The sequence below is a fragment of the Macaca fascicularis genome, chromosome 6 (genome assembly GCF_037993035.2).
Source record: "Macaca fascicularis isolate 582-1 chromosome 6, T2T-MFA8v1.1".
NCBI lineage: Eukaryota > Metazoa > Chordata > Mammalia > Primates > Cercopithecidae > Macaca > Macaca fascicularis.
The window spans coordinates 83386846-83408353 of NC_088380.1; the positions used below are offsets into that span (position 1 = coordinate 83386846).

At 35.2% G+C, this 21508-nt stretch overlaps 1 protein-coding gene across 5 annotated transcripts in view; it reads right to left on the reverse strand.

The window, feature by feature from the left end:
- HOMER1 (homer scaffold protein 1) overlaps positions 1–21508 on the reverse strand; it is a 165434-nt gene that overhangs the window by 62921 nt on the left and 81005 nt on the right. Inside the window, exon 6 of one of the 5 annotated variants that reach the window (XM_065546404.1) lies at positions 11237–12241. The exons of the other annotated variants lie outside the window; for them this stretch is intronic. Coding sequence (XP_065402476.1) covers positions 12214–12241 — 28 coding nt within the window. The 3' untranslated portion in view covers positions 11237–12213. Of the gene's footprint in view, positions 1–11236; positions 12242–21508 lie in introns of those variants that run through there. 5 annotated transcript variants of the gene reach the window in all.

Below are 21508 nucleotides of genomic sequence, written 5' to 3' on the forward strand. Positions count from 1 at the left end.
AAATATTCCAACACTCTTTCAAAAAACAATTTAAAAACGGTGCAGCTGGGTGTGGTGGCTCATGCCTGTAATCCCAGCACTTTGGGAGGCCAAGGCAGGTGGATCACTTGAGGTCAGGAATTCAAGACCAGCCCTGCCAACATGGTGAAACCCCATCCTTACTAAAAATACAAAAATTAGCCGGGCGTGGTGGCGCACATCTGCAATCCCAGCTAATGGAGAGGCTGAGGCAGGAGAATTGCTTGAACCTGGGAGTTGGAGGTTGCGATGAGTGGAGATCACGCCACTGCACTCCAGCCTGGGCGACAGAGCATGATTCCATCTCAAAAATGAAATGAAATGAAATGAAAATAAAATAAATAGGTTGCAACAGGTTTTTTTCTTAACATTATTCTCTGTGTCAGTAGTGGGATCAATCCCTAACTATGAAAGCACTCCACAGCACTGCTTGTCTCAGGATCTGCCTGCTGGCTTGTCTACTCACTTCCCACTCCAGAACTGTGAACGCAGAAGCAACCAATATTGACTTAAAACTACTTGTGTGCTGCCTTCTGGGCTAGGTGCTTTCATATCAGCCTGTTGGCCCCAAGCTATAATAGGTCATCTTAGAAACTAATGACATCTTCAACAGTTTAGGGTCTGAATTTTTCTTTATAGAAGTTATCCTTTTAAAGGAAAGAAATGAAAATAGAATAATCTTGCATTATTTGTAAATAATATTTATTGTCAAAAGGACCTAAATGAGTAGCGATTTCAGGTCCTGCTAGGCAAATAGCCTAGTATATGAAGGAAGTTTTCTATTAGATATAACTGAAAGCCTCCATTTGCTGGCAAGTCATTAACTTACTAATCACAGTGCTTCTTGGGATCCTCTTATCAGATGTTTGCATTATTCTGATCTTTAAAAAAAAAAAAAGTTTATTATATTGTTATTTTGAGGTAGGGTCTGGTTTTGTCACCCAGGCTGGAGTGCAGTGACGTGATCACTGCAACCTCTGCCTCCCCCAGGCTCAAGCAATCCTTCCACCTCAGCCTCCTGAGTAGCTGAGACTACAGGCATGCAACCATACCTGGCTAATTTTTGTTTTTATTTTTGTTTTTTTTGTACAGATGCAGTTTTGCAAGGTTGTCCAGGCTGGTCTCAAACTCCTGGACTCAAGCAATCCACCCTCCTCAGTCTCCCAACAGTGGGCCTGGCCTGTTATTCTCCTGGCCTGATATTTTTAGAGACAGGATCTCCCTCTGTTGTCCAGGCTGGAGTGCAGTGGTGCAATCATAGCTCACTGCAACCTTGAACTCCTGGGCTCAAGCAATCCTCCTGCCTCAGCCTCCTGAGTAGTTGGGACAACAGGTACATACCACCACACTTGACTAATTTTTAAATTTTTTGTACAGAGGGAATCTTGTTATGTTGCCCAGGCTGGTCTTGAACTCCTGGACTCAAATGATCCTCCTGCTTCCGCCTCTCAAAGTGCTGAGATTACACATATGAGCCACTGTGCCTGGCCCTGTTCTATTCTTTATACTCCTGCTGGCACCTGCTTCTAAATGTCGCCTCCTCTGGCCCTTGTTTTTTTTTTTTTTTTTTATGTGCCTTGATAATCCCCCAGGTTTTATTTTCCATCTCAGATTCCTTGTCTGCCTAACAATCCACCACCTTTGCCACACAGTCTGGAATGTCTGGATCAACATACAATACAGTTGGCTACAGGTAAACAGATTGAGATATATGTTGACTGATGAAGTTTTACAGGAAGTTCCTATAGTGAACTAGAAATCACTTGGTCATATTCTAGGAAACACAGTGTTTAGAAGCGAAATAGAATTTAAGTACTAACACCTTTAATAAACATTGGAAGAAAATCCCAGAAATAAAAGTAGAATAGTTTTTTGGTTTTTTGAGACAAGGTCTCACTCTGTCACTCAAGCTGGAGTGCAGTAGTGCAATCATGGCTCACTGCAGGCTCAACCTCCTGGGCTCAAGTGATCCTCCCACCTCTGTCTCCCAGGCAGCTGGGAATACAGACAAGTGCCACCATGCCTGGCTATTTTTTAATTTTTTTGTAGAGAAGGGATTTCTCTATGTTGCCCAGGGTGATCTCAAACTCCTAGGCCCAGGCAATCCACCTGCCTCAGCCTCCCAAAGTGCTGGCATTACTGTGCCTGGCCGAGAATAGTTTTCAAAGAAACAATGTATCACCAATGTTACTGATAGCACACAAAAAAAATGATACTGGAGTGAAAAACATGGACATAAATTGTAGTCAGAAAGTGAATCAGAAGAGCTGGACCCTGCATATGATGAAGTTATAAGAACACCTTAAGCCATTTATTTTACATATATTATGTGTGCACAAAAGAGGCTAGTATTAAAATCTATGTCCACGTAAACCTAAAAGAGTTGTCACAGTCATAGTTTAATTGACAATATTTTTTGTTGGTGCATCTTAGATCAGATAAAATATGGAATTTTACTCAGCTCTGGTAAAGAAAGTAAAACACTATTGACTTTTCTGAGGAAAATTAATCTGAAACAAATTACTTCAAAATGTACAGTGTATGCTTTTATCACTCTATAAATATTTCTGAGTTTCAAAGAATTTTGTTAAACATCTATATTAAGAATCAATTGCTGTAACAGCTGGTTAAAAGTGCAGGCTCGAATCTGATGACTTGCTTCAAACTATGGCTGTAGTCATTTAATAGTCATGGGCCTTGGGCAAGTTACCTAACCTCATCAGGTCTCAGTTTTCTCATGTATAAAATTAGGGTTAATAACAACTATCTTTATAGGGTGATTTTGAGAAGTAAATAGCCTATGTAAACGTACTCTTGAAGACAAAAAATAAGACACTCAAATGGTGGTACCTTCCACATATGCAGTCAATAAAGAATCCTCAAAGAATCTTCTGCAAACTGCTAAAAAGCTGAAAAGATTTAACATTAAATATTTTAAAGTGGCTCCTTTTGATTAGTGTTGTAAAGAACAGAAATAGAAATAATTTAAATCAAACCCAATGATTTATATTGTATGCACTCAATGATTTATATTGTCATTCTTAGTTACTACAGATGTATTATTTGTAACAAGTTTAAACCTTTCATGTAACCTCAGAATAAATTTAGCAAGTTAATGAAGCAATGAGAAAGTAAGTAAACATAAATGATTCTAAGAAGTGGTATGGTTAATTTCTGATTGTGAGAGGGGAGAAGGGAATCTACGTTATGTGTACTCCATAAAAACATTCTGTACTTTAGTGCAGTTTCCCATTTGATTTGAGAGAGCACAGCAAAAGTCCAGCTCTACTTCCATTTTTATTCGCTACAATGAAGAGTCCCATAAGGGGCCCTGAGAAATGTCCTGTTTCCTATAACTGTGCTTCTAGCAGTAAGAGCAACATTTCTATGTGCTGATGAGCAGCTCCCATTGGAGATGGCTCCATACTGTAACATCTGCTAGCATCTGTGCACTGCTTGCCTGGCGCAGTGCCTTCTGTAGTCTTTGCCACATGCCCTAATGTAGCTGTGGCTGAGGAATGGAAATACAAGGGTGAAGAGCCACAGGAAGTCCCAGCTTCACTTCCAGTTTGTATCCTCGCTGCTGATCCCTACCCATGATATGCTAAAGCCTCTTAAGAAATTCCCTTTGAAAATTTTAAGCAGCTTATCCTCTTTTAGGAAGGAGATGTGAATGCTAACTTCTTGCTCAGGGATATTTGTGAAAAGTTCAAAGTGCCTTACAGGTGTTTTAAATACCTTAATGTAAATCGTAGTTTCCCTACATCAGTGAATTTGGAGGGCTGAGAGACAGATCTAAGGGAAGGGAATAAAAAACTATTCAGTGGACCTACTGCTAGTTCCTAAGGGAGAAGAAAAACAAATTGACCCAAGGTGATACTGTGAATTATGTATCTACTAGATTCATAAAAGTATTTTTGTTGATTTCCCTTTTTAAAAAAACTGACCATTGATTAAAAGTTTCTTTGGAAATTTATTCAGGAAATGATGTTAGACCATTCCACAGTGGGATGTCTTCAGAAAACCAGTCTTACATACTAAATAAAAAATTATGTTTCTTTCAACTCTTATGAATATACATCTATCTCTTGCCAAGAGTGAGATCAATTTATTTCAAGCCCATTCTCTTATTTACAGGGTAATAGCATTATAATCATTATAATATTCAAGATAGAAATGAATGTTTTTATCTGGCCTTCTATAATTTAACTTTGGAGGCAAAAATGCCACCATTTCCTTGCAGAGTAGGTCACTTAAGGAAAATTCACCCTAAAAATTGTTTAGCACAATATGTAGGGTTGTTGGAAAACACCATAATAATTAAAATAAAAATCTCTCTAGGTACTGGCAGAATTGAAAAGATGCTTATTAACAGATTTTACCAAAGCTAAAATTGCGTGAAAAGATATGGATAATTTTACAGTAAAATGTGTTTCCAAATTTGTCATAAATTTTCATCTTTTAGAAAACAGTAGTAACCAATAATAAACTTTTGCATTCAGTTTAAATTTGTTTTTGAAGAGGAGGCCAGAATCAAAGGATATAACATCAAATTATTTAAATGTTTGTTAATAGCACGTTACTTGTGGCAGAATAATTCCTACCAACTTCATTTAATGCACATATAAGCTATGTAAATAATATGCAAAGGTAAGGGCCCTGATGAAAAATATTATGCAAATGAATTCTAAGCAAAGGGAGATGATAATAAATGAATACAGCCCAGAATAAATAATAGCTTAGTCCACTACTGATTGCTCAGCTATTATCGTAAGAGGCTTTTTTTGGCAGGGCGCGGTGGCTCAAGCCTGTAATCCCAGCACTTTGGGAGGCCCAGACAGGCAGATCACGAGGTCAAGAGATCCAGACCATCCTGGCTAACACGATGAAACCCCCTCTCTACTAAAAATACAAAAAAACTAGCCGGGCATGGTGGCGGGCGCCTGTAGTCCCAGCTACTCGGGAGGCTGAGGCAGGAGAATGGCGTAAACCCGGGAGGCGGAGCTTGCAGTGAGCTGAGATCCGGCCACTGCGCTCCAGCCTGGGCGACAGAGCAAGACTCCATCTCAAAAAAGAAAAAAAAAAAAAAAAAAAGAGGCTTTTTTGGGTTTTCCTTCTAAAGCCTTCCTGATCAGCCTCGATGGAAGCAAAAGTCTCCTATCTACAAGAACCAACTTTACTGGCCAATGTGATGAAGCCTGGCTGTATTCCAACTCCAGATTAGTTCAGCAAGAGTCACCACTTTAGCTACAGAAAGACAACACAACAGAAATTCCTTTCAGCAGGATATTTGCTTTGTTGTTTTTCCAGTACAGTGACAGTCTTGAGCATATTCCTCACAAAAACTCAGCTTCCCTTGATCTAACACCCTCTTTTGTAATCTGTGACTTTGAAAGAATTTTTCTTTGTATGAAATTGTCATGTATGATATCTGGACCAGAGACTTGGGCTTCCTTTAACCTAAGTATGAATTAACTAACACAGGCTATTAAATTCAAATGCTGTAATGGATGGGTACTTTGTCCTCCATACTACAGCAATATTAAGACACCCACCGTAAGGTTTTTCAAACTGAACTACAATGTCTTTTTTCACATGTGCTATTCCTTTGCTCCGTTACATTAGGGGTAATTTACAATTGGCTATATGCAGTTATATATAAGGGTGTTGAGAATGCCACACAGAGATCACTGAAAAATAGGTGACTACTTTTAAACTAGTTTAGAATATGGAATAATAAAAACTAGTGATAATCAGATTATGCTAATCAAAAGGAAAAGTTGGGATCAAATTATTTAATAGTCTGGTAAAGTATGAATTAAACAGATTTAAGTTATTGTTCAAAGGGCCTTAAATATCATAGCAAAATTTGCAAAACATATTTCAAAATGCAGAATAGTTACAAATATGGATGGACAAATAAAGTAGAAAGGATGTCCACATTTTTTTTTGAGGATATGGAAATAATAGACATCTATCATTAATACTTGAAAGACTTTACACTGTAGAGATGAATGACTGCATGCTTTGCCTATATTTATACGAAAAGTAAATAATTTTACAAAAGTAATTTTAAAAAGTAAATAATTTGTAATTATTTGTAAAATTACAAATAATTTTACAACAATGTATGTAAACATGGATATCTGTGGAACTACTTCAGGCCTTACTATTAACATTTGCTAGACTGCTTTCTATGGATGAATGCAGATTCTACTAAAACTAGGTTCTAAGTACTAAAATGTGCTTCTATAGGTTTACTTAGCTTATAAACAGCTTTCAGAAAACCATCCCAAACAACTACATAGTCCCAAGCTTGAGAGGGGCTTTTATCATATACATTATGGTCACCCATATTAGTGAACTGCTTATGTAAAAGTTTATGAGCTTGTGATAAGTGGTATTTTCCCTTATCTTTCAACCAGTTAAACTATATCTCTGTGACTATTACTTATTTATAGAAAACAAACTAAAGCCTGGAGACATTCTATATAGATCTGGAAGCACATCTGCTATGCTGAGTATTCTTCAAGAATAATATTAAAATGACTTGTGGCAACAAACTTCATATGCAAGCTAAAAAATGTTAATCTTTTCAGAATAAGTCACTCTTTCAAATGCATTTTTGTAAAAGTTAATAAATTCAAGAAGAAAAACGCTTATTCTAGTTTCCATTCACTAATACTACTTAACATGATATTCACAGAGGATCTTAACAAACAGTGCTAAATGACATTCTGGATTTTAACACAAAAGTACCTTTTCCTTAAAATTTTTACCAATTGAGAACCATATGACAAATTTAAATACAATTTGGGCATTTATATATCTTGATTCATGGGTTTCATTTGGAGGAGATGTAAAATGATTGAAGAAGCATTCTTTTTTTATCTGCATTATGATTTGCATTTCTAATTTATTTAGACATGTGATGCTAGTATTGTGATGGTCATGTACAATTAAATGGGCTCAGTTTGTGTAATTTCTGAACTTAAGCAATCAACTTAAGCAATCAATGTATTAAATGCAATAAATCAACATTTATTGTCTTTTATGTATCTAATATTTTGGAGGATACAGATGTTATTGGCTAGTGAACTAGAAATATCTTTATTTCTTCCTATTTCCTTTCTCTCAAAGCTAAATAGTGAACAATTCTCTCATTTCTTCCATACCAGTCTTTCTCTATAGATTCCTTCCAGTTGTCACTACCACGACCTCAGATGAGGGCACTAAAACATCTAACTGCTTCAAAGGCCAAAGCAGATGCCCCTCCCTCTGCCAGGAGCGCTCCTTCCCCACTTTACAGGCCAACTTCGATCTACTGGGATGAGTTATGTGTGGACCACTTTCATGATCCAGCCATACCACTGTCTGCCCTCTTCCCTCACTTTGATGTCTTCTTTTGTGGCACTTTTCCTAATAGTAATTATATAGTTATGCAATTATTTCTCTTATTCCCTCACTGAAGTTTAAACACTATAAGAACAGAGACTGTTTACTTGTTCACTAATGTTTGCCTGGCACTCAAATATTTGTTAAAACTGTAAAGAAAGTATAACATCAGAGAATGTTGAAGTAATCATGGAGAGAGCTTGGGGACTCTTCTTTGAGTTTCCAGAGCACCCCATGGATCACTACCTCTGCATCATCCATACTGGTTATATATTCTGCTGCCTCATGAAGCCCTTTGAGGGCAATCTTATTCGCCTTTGACCTGGCACAAAGACATGCTCCATACATGATTTTGAACTAAGTAGTATTAAAATGGACCTATGCCAAAGAGTTGCTCATACTCGGTCTGGACACTAACCACTTACATGTGTGTGCTCATGGTGATTTTAGATGCATAACTTGCTAGTAAATGATTTCTAATTCATGTGATTATATATGTATATAACACATCTACAAAATACTCCACAAAGATAACTGTGCTTTCCAGGTACTCCCAGACTCTTGATATGTTTCAGTCACTGGTTTACAACAGAATTACTTTTGAGTTCTTTATTTCAAATAAAATCTAGAAACTATTAGGGCAATATTTTGCAGAATACCTTTGAAGCTATGTTATAAGTTTCAACTTTCTACTTCTAAGAAATGACTTTTGTTACCAAGTTCCCCCAGATGCTGTAAGGTTGCTATACCATTACATGCAAATCTGAAAACTTGTAGGACAAGTGTTCCAAATGTTTGGTTATGTTACGCTGGTTTCAGAAACATAAAGCTTAATTCTCAGCGGAACTGAAACCTTTAGCCAGCTACTTGGTAAACATGCAGACTGGATTCTTAACTATATTACCAAATTAATAAACAAAAGAGCAAAGAAAGAATATAACATATAAGGAAAGTTTACCATGGCCTATAATCATGTAAATTATCTCAATCTAAGATCCTCTAACACTTTTGCTTTGTAAATGTAAACTACCAGTTACATAATCAAGAATACTATGACCACACACACACACACAAGCACACACACTAAACCCTGTTAAGATATTTTTCTTTTTTGTTGAGAAAAAGGCCTTGCTCTTGTCACCCAGGCTGGAGTGCAATGGTGCAATCTTGGCTCACTGCAACCTCCGCCTCCGGGTTCAAGTGATTCTCCCGCCTCAGCCTTCCGAGTAGCTGGGATTACAGGCACCCGCCACCATGCCTGGCTAATTTTTTTCTATTTTTTAGTAGAGATGGGGTTTCTCCATGTTGGCCACACTGGTCTCAAACTCCTGACCTCAGGTGATCCACCTGACTCAGGTTCCCATAGTGCTGGGATTATAGGCATGAGCCATCGGGCCTGGCCAATATTTTTCAACGTAAATAGTTAAAAAATCAACATAGGCCAGACCCGGTGGCTCACACCTCTAATCCCAGCACTTTGGGAGGCTGAGGAGGGTGGATCATTTGAGGTCAGGAGTTCGAGACCAGCCTGTCCAACATGGTGAAACCCTATCTCTAAGAAACATACAAAAATCAGCTAGGCGTGGTGGTGCACGTCTATAATCCCAGCTACTCAGGAGGCTGAGGTGGGAGAATCACTTGAACACGGGAGACGGAGGTTGCCATGAGCCAAGATCGCGCCACTGCACTCAAGCCTGGGTGACAGAGGGAGGCTCCATCTCAAAAAAATAAAAAAATAAAATAAAATCAACATGACCATGCTCACTTAACCGAAATACACAATGTTTTCTTAAATAAATGAAATGCCTATAGACTCACTACTCATTGAATTTCAACTACACATTTTAAAGATTCATAATTTATTTTTGCATCAAATAGTGAATCAATATTGTTAATTATCATCTTTTTGATATTTAGACTCCATATGGTGACTTAAAATTTCTTCAAGACAGGTTAAGGAAAGACTGAAGTAGAGAAGCAAGGGATTCTAGAGTAAAGTTCTAATTCTGGTACCTATCTATAGATTTTAGAAAAATTCCTTAACCATATGCTTTGGATTTTTCTTCCTGAAAAAGTAGAAATTGTATCCATTCTACTTCTCGAGACAACTGTCCAAAAAAAGAAAAAAGCGTAGAGACAAAACTATAAAAAATAAAAATTATGAAAACACAGGATTAAATATAAACCCAAGTAAGCCCTTTAATGAATAGACTTCTACACACTGTACCATCTAATTTTTGGAAGTACTAAGGACAGTGCTCACTACCTAGCATTCAAAGTTTTATACTGAGATTGCTGAATAAATGGACTCTTAAATTATTATTATTATTATTATTATTTTGACTAGTCAAGCAGTGGGAGTGGAGCAAGATGATCTCTTAAGGAAGAAACATGAAGAACAACAGGGATCATCTTTCTCTCATTTGTTATCACTAACTTCACTGAATTAAAAACAAGTGGTAGTCTTCCCTGGCCCTTCTGGGTATAACGCTTAAGTTAGTCTAGAACTTATATTAAGGACTGTAAGGTATGACTCACAGGTGAGATATCAAACAACACTACTTGAAGCACTAAATGTCTACAATATTTCCAAGTATAGCAGTATGTAAGTTATTAAACGCTTACATCTTGCTTTCCCAAAAATGGCATAATTGACTTCACTATTTTCCATTGATTGATACCATGTTTCAAAGAGAGCCATTAGACAGCACAAGTTGCATTTTGGTTTCTTTTTGCTGATTATAATTTAATACTGCTAAAATCCATCCCCAAGTATAGAAGATTTAATTCAATCTATAAGTTTGAATCTATAAGCCTAGCTATTAGACAGCATTGTAGTTCAGAAATTTATCCCATTACAATAATCCATTCCAGGATACTATGAAGTAATGTGGTCTCTCGTGCTAATTTTACATTATTGTTGAAAAGTAGTAACTGATGGATCACACATTTTTAATCCATGATGCCATCTGGAAGGAATTTCAGTAATTTTAATTATGTGTGTGCATAATGCAAAAGCATAGGACACCACTTTTTTTCTAATGTTCTATTTAAAGACAGAAATGGCTAATCTGCCTTATGTAATGGGTTCTTTTATATAGCACAATAACATTATCAGTGTTTTAATGATTATAAGGGCAGTACTAAATCTCATGCTCTGCTATGGAAGGTCATAAGAGGACATCTTATTCATTTCCTACACTAAAGGCAGGATCACTTTAAGATAATCAAGATAAGGAGATTAGAAATCATTACCCACCTGACCACCCCTTTTACTTAATATATGAGAAAACTGTAGCTCAAAGAGATAAAGTCTTTTGTCTAAGACTGTGAACATGACTGGTGGCACAGCTAGAAGAACCCAAGTACAATCCCTTCATTTTTGAGAGAGAGATGATGGTAGGAATGCCATATTTTTAGAGACCAACAAAATAATGACAGACCATTGTATTATTCACATTTTTTCCCAGGAAATTATTTTCTCTTGAATTTTATCAGGTTCAGAACACATTCTATAAACTGTTCTCATCATAAAATGGGAACTGATACAACAAGCCCTTCTAAGTTTTAAATACCAGAAAAGCAATACTGTTAAGGTAATGACTAATTCTGTTATGTTTCTTCCTTACTTCTAAAGTACGTCTTCAGCAACTTTAATATTTGCTTTCTATAATAGAAGAGCACATATATTGTATTAGTATCATATTTTGGGGAGGAAGTACCCTTTCTCTAAATATTTTAATCAAAAAAAATTTATTGGTGTTAGATTCCAGAAGAGGTATGAATAATTAAATCTCAACTAAATAAAGGGGGAAACCAGACATTTTTACTTTAGCTTTTCTTTAATTGTATAAAAGCTCTTGGTTTAAAAAAAAAAAATGCAACATTTCATGCAAATTATTCTTTATACAAGGATATGCATTGATAAATCAAGTACAAACTTCATTATCTTCCATTTAAAAATGTTACCTAATATCTATTCATAACTATGGGAAAGCATTTGTAAATTCTAAAATAAACAAAATCTTATGATTATAACTACCCACAAGAGTTATTATTTCTAAACTTTTCTTAGGAACATTTAAAATTTGCCTCACAACATCCCTGTGAGGTAGGGAGGTAAGGGTTCTCATATGACAACAAACCAAATTGATCAAAATATTAGTATCTGGTTACATGTAGAAACTGGCTATATTTTTAAATCTTAAAAGAAATGGCATCTATGAGTCAGTTCTACAAAGAAGTCCAGGAAGATTAGGTTGCTTATTTTTCACTATATTTATCAGAAATAACAGCTATTTTGATTTTCAACCAACAGAAATCTTTCTCCATCAAAGGCTTTTAAATCTTCTAAAAATTAGCAGAGCAAGTATAATGGCATTTTGCCAGAGAAACAAAACATGGGATGTCACGCCAAGTCATTCTCTTCTTCCTCTACATGGAGATAGCTTAAATGCTATCTAGGCATACACAGGAATCCAAGCAGTTAAGTGTCTTCTTTAAAGATACTACTTCTTCTGACTCTTCCAAGTTAAAGCTGTGATTACTGGGTCTTTTTAAATTTTCATGTTTCTTCCATGTTAGTTTCTCTCAGTCAGGGACTATTTGCATCTTGTCAATTAGGAAAAATTGTAGATCCTCTTCTTCCATGAGAAATGGTGACTCCACTAGGTTCCAAAACTAAAGGTGATCAGAGAAATCATCCACCAAGGGAAACTGGCTGTCTCCGGAGTATGAAAAAAAAAAAATCTAACTTGGAGAACTGATCTTCTCTGTCTTCAAAAATATATCCAGTAGATATCAGGATGTAAGAGAGTAAAGAGTCCAGCTTTTCCATAAAAAGACAAAATGTTCAAGCAGAAAATTTTTAAAAAGTGGTAACGGGAAAAGGAGGAGAAACTATTTAGGTATGTTATGCTTTTTCTTTATTACTTACTGCTCAAGATAATTCTCTGTGCAAAAAACCCAGATGTGGTAACATGTCTAGTATTAGTTCAAGGCTGAACATCTAGTAGATCACATGGGTTGTGAGACTTCAAAGATAAAGTACAGTTAAAGATCAGCTTCCTTCCTTGCTATGGAACCTAAGACTTTCTGACCATATGTAATAATGACAGAACAGTTTATCTGTTTTAAAAAGCTGAAAAGATATAACTACTAATAGTAGTGGTGTTCTTGGACTCAAGTAACACCCCATGACATGGTTCTTCACATAACTTAACCAATTACTAGTATCCATTCTCTGTAACTCTAGAGAAAAAAAAAAAAAATCTATTACTTTGTAGAGCCAAAGAGACCTTAGGTGGTCTCTTTAATAGTAACTTAGATTGTGAGTAAAGCATATCCTAAAATGATCCAATTACAAAAGGCAATGAAGCCATAAGATCAAATAAGCTTTCTGAAAACACTTTTGCTAATATAAAGTTCCAATAGCCTCATGTTAGAGACACCAATGCAGCTATGAAGGGAATCTTTCTCCACTAACTATGTCACATTAAATGTCATGGAGAACCTTTATTGTTGAAAATTTAAAAAAAAAAAAATCCCTTTGGTGTGTCAGGTAAATGAGACTTGAAAGATTTGGATTTATTATCAAAGGGACAGAAAATAGCAAATGCTGGTGAGGATAGAAAGAGGAAAGTTCACACCCTGTTCGTGGGAAAGGTATATTAGTACAGCCACTATGAAAAACTGTGGATGTTCCTTAAAAGACTAAAAACAGAACTCATATGATCCAGCAATCCCACTGCTGGGTACATATCTAAAAGAAAAAAAATCAGTATATCAAAAAGATAGCTGCACTCCCATGTTTACTGCAGCACTATTCATAATAGTCAAGATATGGAATCAACCTAAGTGTCCACCAATGAATGGATATCTACCAATAGTATCACATTGTGTATATGTGGTACTATATGTGTTACATATACACAATGAAGTACTATTCTGCCATAAAAAAGAATGAGATCCTGTCATTTGCAACAACATGAATGGAACTAGAGAACATTATGTTAAATGAAATAAGCCAGGCACAGAAAGACAAATGTTGTATATTCTCACTCATATGTGGAAGCTAAAAAAAACTGATGTCAGGGAGGTAGAGAATAGAATGATTACCAGAAGCTGGGAAGGGTAGTGGGGAGGGGGATATAAAAAGGGGTTGGTTAATGGGAATAAAAATAGTTAGACAGAAGAAGTAAGATCTAGAGTTTGGTAGCACAGTAAGGCAACTATAGTTAACAATAATTTATTATGTATCTCAAAATGACTAGAGTATATGGGGAATGTTCCTAGCACAAAGAAATGATAAATGTTTGAGGTAATAGATATTCAGCTACCCAGATTTGATTGTTATACATTACATGTTTGTATCAAAATATCACATGTACCCTAATAAATATGTACAACTGTAATGCATCCATAAAAATAAAAATTAAAAAAAATTGGGTTTAGTGACTTAATTCTGTACTTTGTACATACAGCAGCCTTTAAAATGTCCTTTGACATAATTATGGCATTGATATACTGCTTGAAGGTTAATATACAAGTATACTGAATACTCAAAACATGTATCCAGAAAAACAAACCTTCTATAATAAAAACTACGTAGAACACTGTCCATGTAAAACAAGTATTGACCATATAATTGGTCCTTTAAAATAATCATCAGCTGACATTTATATAATGCAATAACGAAAAACACAAGTTAAGTCTTTTTCTAGAGTAATTACACTAGAAATAAGAGTTACCTGAAATGAATAATTTTTAGAATGTGTATTTTTATTCATATTTAATAAGAACATGCTTTATATTCATTGGAATAATCTTACAATTTATCAGGTTTTTTTGTATTTGTTTGTTTTTTGGGTTTTTTTTTTTTTTTTTTTTTTTTTGAGGCAGAGTCTCGCTCTGTCACCCAGGCTGGAGTACAGTGGCACGATCTTAGCTCACCACAACCTTCGCCTCCCAAGTTCAAGCGATTCTCATGCCTCAGCCACTTGAGTAGCTGGGATTACAGGTGTGCACTACCATGCTCAGATAATTTTTATATTTTTGGTAGAGACGGGGTTTCACCGTGTAATGTTTACAATCTTCTTTCTTTCTTAAAAAAAGGTTTTTTTGTATTTTTTCTTTTAATTAAAAAAAAATTAAAGGAAAAAAATCAACTAAACCTCTTTAAAAGTCAGACAGCAAATGTACCCCCATTCCCACTCTCTATAAGAGCTACCTCACCTATTTTGGAGAGAGAAAATGCTAGAAGACAGGAAGGTTTCATATTTTTACGTAGGAAAACTGATACTCAGTGAAGAGCTCTTAAAAATAGTGATATTTTAGTAAGAATTCTTCCTCTTTAGTCCAGCTCATTTTTCCTTTAAAACAAACCATCAATTAGCTTTTAAGAAATAAACATAAAAAAAGCATATTGCTCTATTTATCAATGAATAAATTCCTAAAGCCATGAAGTTGTGAGGGTATAAGAGGAAATCATTAATTAATAGGAATAAACATTAATAGAAAAAAGCAAACACTAAAAACCTAGGAATATAGGGGAACTTCCTCACCCTGATAAAGAGCATCCATGAAAAACATACAGTTAACCTCATACTTAATGGTAAAAGACTCAATGCTTTCCTTCTATCAGGAACAAGATTAAGATGTCCACTCTTGTCACTTCTATTCAACACTGTACTACAGGTTCTAGCTATAGCAATGAGTTTAAAAAAAAAAAAAAGAGAAAGAAAAGATATCCTGATAGGAAAGGAGAAAGTAAACTATCTTTATTTACAGAGGATATAATTTTATGTATAGAAAATCCTAAGGAACCCCCTAAAAATGATTAAGACTAATAAATGAGTTCAGTAAGTTTGTAGGATACAAGATCATTATACAACAATCAATTGTCTTTCTATATACTAACAATGAACAATTCAAAAGTGAAATTAACAAAACAATTTCACTTAAATAGTACCAAAAAAAATAAAATCTGAATAAATTTAACAAAAGGAGAAAATCTATACTCTGAAAACCAAACAACATCGTTGAAATTAATTAAAGCAGCTCCAAATAAATAGGAAAACAGCTCATGTTCGTGGATCACAAAAGTTAACATTAAGAGGAACATTTTGGCCATGAGCTCCAAACTGATCTACATATTCAATACAATCCTTATCAGAATCCCAATTGGTTTCATTGAAGAAACACAGAAGGAAATTCATATACAATTTCTAGGCACTAAAATTCATAGGGAAATTCTAGGTACTGAGAAGAGTCAAAACAATCTTGAAAATAATACAGAAGTGATCATACTTCCCAATTTCAAACTTAACTACAAAGATAAATTAATTAAGACAGTGTAGGCCAGGCACAGTGGCTCACACTTGTAATCCCAGCACTTTGGGAAGCCAAGGCAGGAGGATCACTTGAGGTCAAGAGTTCAAGACCGGCCTGGCCAACATGGCAAAATCCTGTCTCTACTAAAAATACAAAATTAGCTGGGGGTGGTGGCGCCTGCCTATAGTCCCAGCTACTCGGGAGGCTGAGGCATGAGAATCATTTTGAGGCATGAAAATCGCTTGAACCCAGGAGGCGGAGGTTGCAGTGAGCCGAGATGGCCCCACTGCACTCCAGTTTGGGTGACAAAGCAAGACTCTGCCTGAGAAAAAGAAAGTGTAGTCCTGGCATAAACATTGAGACCAATGGGACATAATTAAGATTCCAGAAATAAACCCTCATATTTACCATCAGCTGATTTTCGACAAGGGTGCCAAAACAGTTCAGTGTATAAAAAGCAGTCTTTTCAACAAATGATGCTGGAACAACTGGATAGATGTGGGCCTCTGTCTCACATCATATATAAAAATCAATGGACCAAAGACCTAAATCTAAGAGCCAAAACTATGAAAGTCTCGGAAGAAAACATATGTGTTTATCACTGTAGCCTTAGATTAGGCAGTGATTTCTTAGATATGACACCAAAAGTGTAAGCATGAAAAAAATGAATTAGACTTATTTAAAAATTTAAAACATTTGTGCTGCAAAGCACCAAAAAAAGAAAAAAAAAATTAGTGAAAAGACAACAGAACTGAAGAAAATATTTAAAAATCAATTATCTGGTAGGAGGTTAATAACTAGAAATTATAAAGAACTACAACTCAACAACAAAGAGACAAATAATCTAATTAAAAATGAGCAAAAGATCTGAACAGCCATTTTTCCAAAGAATATGCACAAGTCACCAATAAGGCACATGGGAATATGCTCAATATCATTAGCCATCAAGGAAATACAAATCAAAACCACAATGAGATACCACTTCACACTTAAACCAGGATGGCTATAATAAAAAAAGACAATAACAAGTGCTGATAACACAGAGAAATCAGAATCTTTATATATGTGCTGGTGGGAATGCAAAATGGCACAGCTGCTTTGCAGTTCCTCCAAAGGCTAAACATAGAATTACCATACAACCCAGTGATTCTACTCTTAGGTATATACTCAAGAGAATTGAAAACATATGTCTGCACAAAAACTCATACACAAATGTTTATAACAGCATTATTCATAATAATGGAACTTTCAAAAAGTGGAAACAACCAAAGTGTCTATCAACTGATGGATGGATAAATAAAATATGGTATATCCATAGAACAAGAACATTAGACAAGAAGAGAAAATGAAGTACTGATATATACTATAACATGGATCAACCTTAAAAACACATGCTGGCTGGGTGCAGTGGCTCGCACCTGTAATCCCAACACTTTGGGAGGCCGAGGCAGGTATATCACTTGAGGTCAGGAGTTTGAGACCAGCCTAGCCAACATGGTGAAACTCCATCTCTACAAAAAATATAAAAATTAGCTGGCATAGTGGCACACTCCTGTAATCCCAGCTACTTGGGAGGCTGAGGAAGGAGAATTGCTTGAACCTAGGAAATGGAGATTGCAGTGAGCCGAGATGGCACCACTGCACTCCAGCCTGGGTGACAGAGCAAGACTCAAAACAAACAAACAAACAAACAAGCAAACAAACAACACATGCTAAGTGAAAGGAGCCAGTCACAAAAGACCATGTATTATGATTCTATTTATATACAATGGTCATAATAGGCAAATCTATAGAGACAGAAAGTTGATTTAGTGGTTGCCTAGGGTAGGTGGAGGGAGAGTGGGGGTTTACAGGGAGAATGACTACTAATGAGTACAGAGTTTTTTGGGGGTGGGGGCTAATGAAAATGTTCTAAAATTCACTGTGGAGATGGTTACACAACTCTGTGAATATACTAAAAACCACTGAATTGTATACCTTAGGTAGTTAAGTTATTTAGTATGTGAATTATATCTCGATAAAGCTGAGATATAATAAAACAGGGTCCCAAAACCTAACAATTTTGTCAACAGTGAATACACGGCCAAGCTAAACTCTAAATGGAAAATGGCAGACAGAAAACAAAAGTACAATGTACATTTATTTAAACTCTTCAGTCTTATCTATATTTGACACATTCTACAAGGAAGGCAGTCCCTGGAGAATGACCACTTTCAATATCAGTGATTGTGTCCTTATTTCCACATGAAGTGTGAATCTTATGTATTATCCCCATGACGTAAGAATGGATCCAATCTTTGCAGAGATTCCTTTTAAAGATGTAGACTAGAAACTATATGGGTTACCTAGTCTCCAACCTCATTTGGCTTCATTTTATAAAGCTGTAATATGTTTAGATGAACCCTGCCCATTCCATTTTACCAAAGGCCTCACCACTATTTACTGTCACATATAACACAAATGTCACGCATTTTGTGGCTTGCCTGGCCTCTGCCTAGGTTTGCACCTTTATCTTGGCCCTAACTATTTTGGTAAGAGGAAAGATGGCCAAATCCAAAGGAAAAAAACATTCTTTCCTACATCCTAGAGCAAAACTGTCCACATCACCTACCTCCCTTCCAATGAAATCCCCACTGTAGCAGGCTAGGAACAGAAGTGGAGGGGAAAAAGGAATTTTTTTAAGCCCTCCACAAGAAAGAGATCATAATTAATCTAGGATCAATCTATTCCACGGCAAATGACCACACCTGTATTTCCAGCTACTCTTCTTGAAAAGAGAAACTGACAATCACTAGGAATGGATTGATGAACATTCTTTCCCATTAATTATAACAGTAAGGCAGAGGTGAAGAAGAGGAAGGGTCTAATCGCCATTGGAGGCGGGTTAATAATGTCTTTATCTCACACGAAGAATGGTTTTTTTCTTGTGAATAATCTATATCAAGTGATAGTGCTTGACAAAATGGTGTAGCAAATTTTAACTTTTTCCTCAAAATCTTTAGAGAATAAACGTTAGTTCTTTAAAAAAATTCAAGACATGAAAATGTAAATGTATCTATTCAGAAAGCTAATAAACAGTCACTAAATTATATTTCTTATTTCATCTTATTTTAAAATATATAAATTGTTTCTCAGTTTCCAGAGAACGCAGAACAGTGTAAATGACCAAATTACTACCATACTTCTTATAAAATACTATTGTTCACAATTATAGTAAAAAATTTCTGACATCTCTAAATTGTTGAGTTATGATCTCTCACAAATGTTCCTTGCCTTCAAGTTAATCTAGAAAAACCTAATCTAGTTTTTGAGGTTTGATGGTGGAGGAATAATGATATTTAAGTCAATTATTACGGAGAATCCTACAACTTAAAATTTTCACCTACAATTATATCAATGATAAAGTCACTTCTTCTGAAATCAAGTCCCAGCTTTATATACAGTACGCAGTCTTATCCAAACAAAAGTTATCCACAGAAATTACTTCTATTTTAGTTTATTACTATAATCTAAGATTTGCTTACTATCCATGAAAAAGGGAAACATATCACAGTGTGGAGAATATAGTACCTGAGAGTTCTTAACAGCCAATCACTTTTTTCCTGTTTTTATCATCTTAAAAGTACAGTAAATCCAAACTATATTTAAGATCAGGGCCGGGTGTGGTGGCTCATGTCTGTAATCCCCTTTGGGAGGCCGAGGCAGGGGGATCATTTGAGGCCAGGAGTTTGAGACCAGCCTGGCTTACATGGTGAAACCCTGTCTCTACTAAAAATACAAAAATTAGCCGGTCGTGGTGGTGTAAGGCTGTAATTCCAGCTACTTGGGAGGCTGAGACAGGAGAATGGCTTGAAACCGGGAGGTGGAGGTCGCAGTGAGCCGAGATCACACCACTGCACTCCAGCCTGGGCAACAGAGTGAGACTCCATCTCAAGAGAAAAAAAAAAAAGATTAAGCACTTCCTTTTGTATTTTAGTTTGCATTTATTCTGTTAAATATAAAAAATGTTGTACTTATTTTGATGTTTTTGTATTTAACTAGCATTTAGTTAAAATGCTATGTAAAATTTCCAGGGAAATTTAGTTTTTGAAATTGCACAAAAATTCCTAGTCATAGTTTTAAAGTAAAGTGTTTCTAAAACTCTGATGATAAATACACATGCAGTAAACCCATACAGATGTCATACATTGTGATAAAACTGTAGTTTTACTGATTTAAAGCAAGACTAATATGCTAGAAAGAAGTATTTCTGCATACATCCTTTAATGATTATCTGTTGGAAACACATAATGTGGCAGAAAACAATCTCTTTAACAGAATAGAAGGTACATGCAATATCCCCAAAAATACATAAATTCTAGAAGCACCATGAGAACACATTATCTAAACATTAGAAGAATCTAAATATAATCAGTGTTTAAGAGAGTCCATTTTCTATTAAGGTAATCAAATTGTTATTAAAATTTATCAGTACAAAAATAGCTTCACAAACTGCTAATGTATATGTCTTTTCTGAACTCTTGAAAATATGACAACAATTATTTATCAATATTGTACCATATTTGAGGATCAAAAAATTGTAATGAACAAAATGAAAACTTTAAGTTTTCAGTATTACATTGTGACAGCACTGGAATACTATAAAATCAACTATTTCCAAGATAATTTTCAGTGGCTTTAAATCTTTTTTAGAAAATCTATTATTATTTATTTAAAAAACAAACAAAAAAACAAGTAAATTCTAGAATTCCAGACAGTTGATGCTATGAAGCAAACAAGAACTCCCTGGAAAGAGAACAAAACCTTCCCTCTTATGTATATGCCAGTCTATTAGTATATAGCTACTTTTCTTGATATACAACTAATCTAAGATTGGTTTCAAAGGATTTTCAAGTGTATACCTGCTCAATCTCAAAAGACATTATCATTTAGGTTAAAAAAAAGATAAACAGCAATTTAGATAAAATTTAATAACATTTCCCCCCAAAAAAATCAGTAAACATTTCATCCTCATGATCTCCCTTTTTTACACAACTCTAAACTTTAAAAATAAGTACACTAAAACAGTATCAATTCACTGAAGCTTATTCAATAAGAATGTTTTTGCATAGTTTATGACAAGGATATAATACAGTAGTATAGCACTTGACTAAGGAGTATTGAGCAGCTCATACATTTAAAATTTAGTTCAGCTGCATAGCTAAAAATCAAAGAAAGTAGTAAATTATTCAAGGTAATCTATAATGCCACTGAATCAGGTATAATACAAAAAGTTGTAATAGCTTAGTAAATACGTTTTTCAAAAGTTTAAAAGTAATTTTAGAAAAGTATTTGTGAATTTGTTTTAAGAATAACACAGTGGAGGAGGAGTAGATGAGGGCAGAGATGAAACAAGACTGGCCATTTTTTCATAACTGTTGAAGGCAGGTGACATGTTTATAGGAGTTCATTACAGTATTTTCTCTCTGATGTATGCTTGAAAATTTTTATAATAAAAAGTTATAAATATTAAAAATGTTTTAAATCTTGCTTATTTCTCTAAAGCTAAGTAACTTTTTAAGAAAGACTTAAAGAACAAACTAACCACATTAGTAAAACTTTCAGTGCTAAATGAAAAGCAGGACCTACTTTTGATATGTTAATTAACAAATTCATGAGGTTTACTCATAAAATTTGAATTTTAAGAAAAGAACAAATGGCTTGCTAAGTAGCTATTACTACAGTCAACTCTTAGTTAATCTGACTGACTAGATCACTGTTTCCT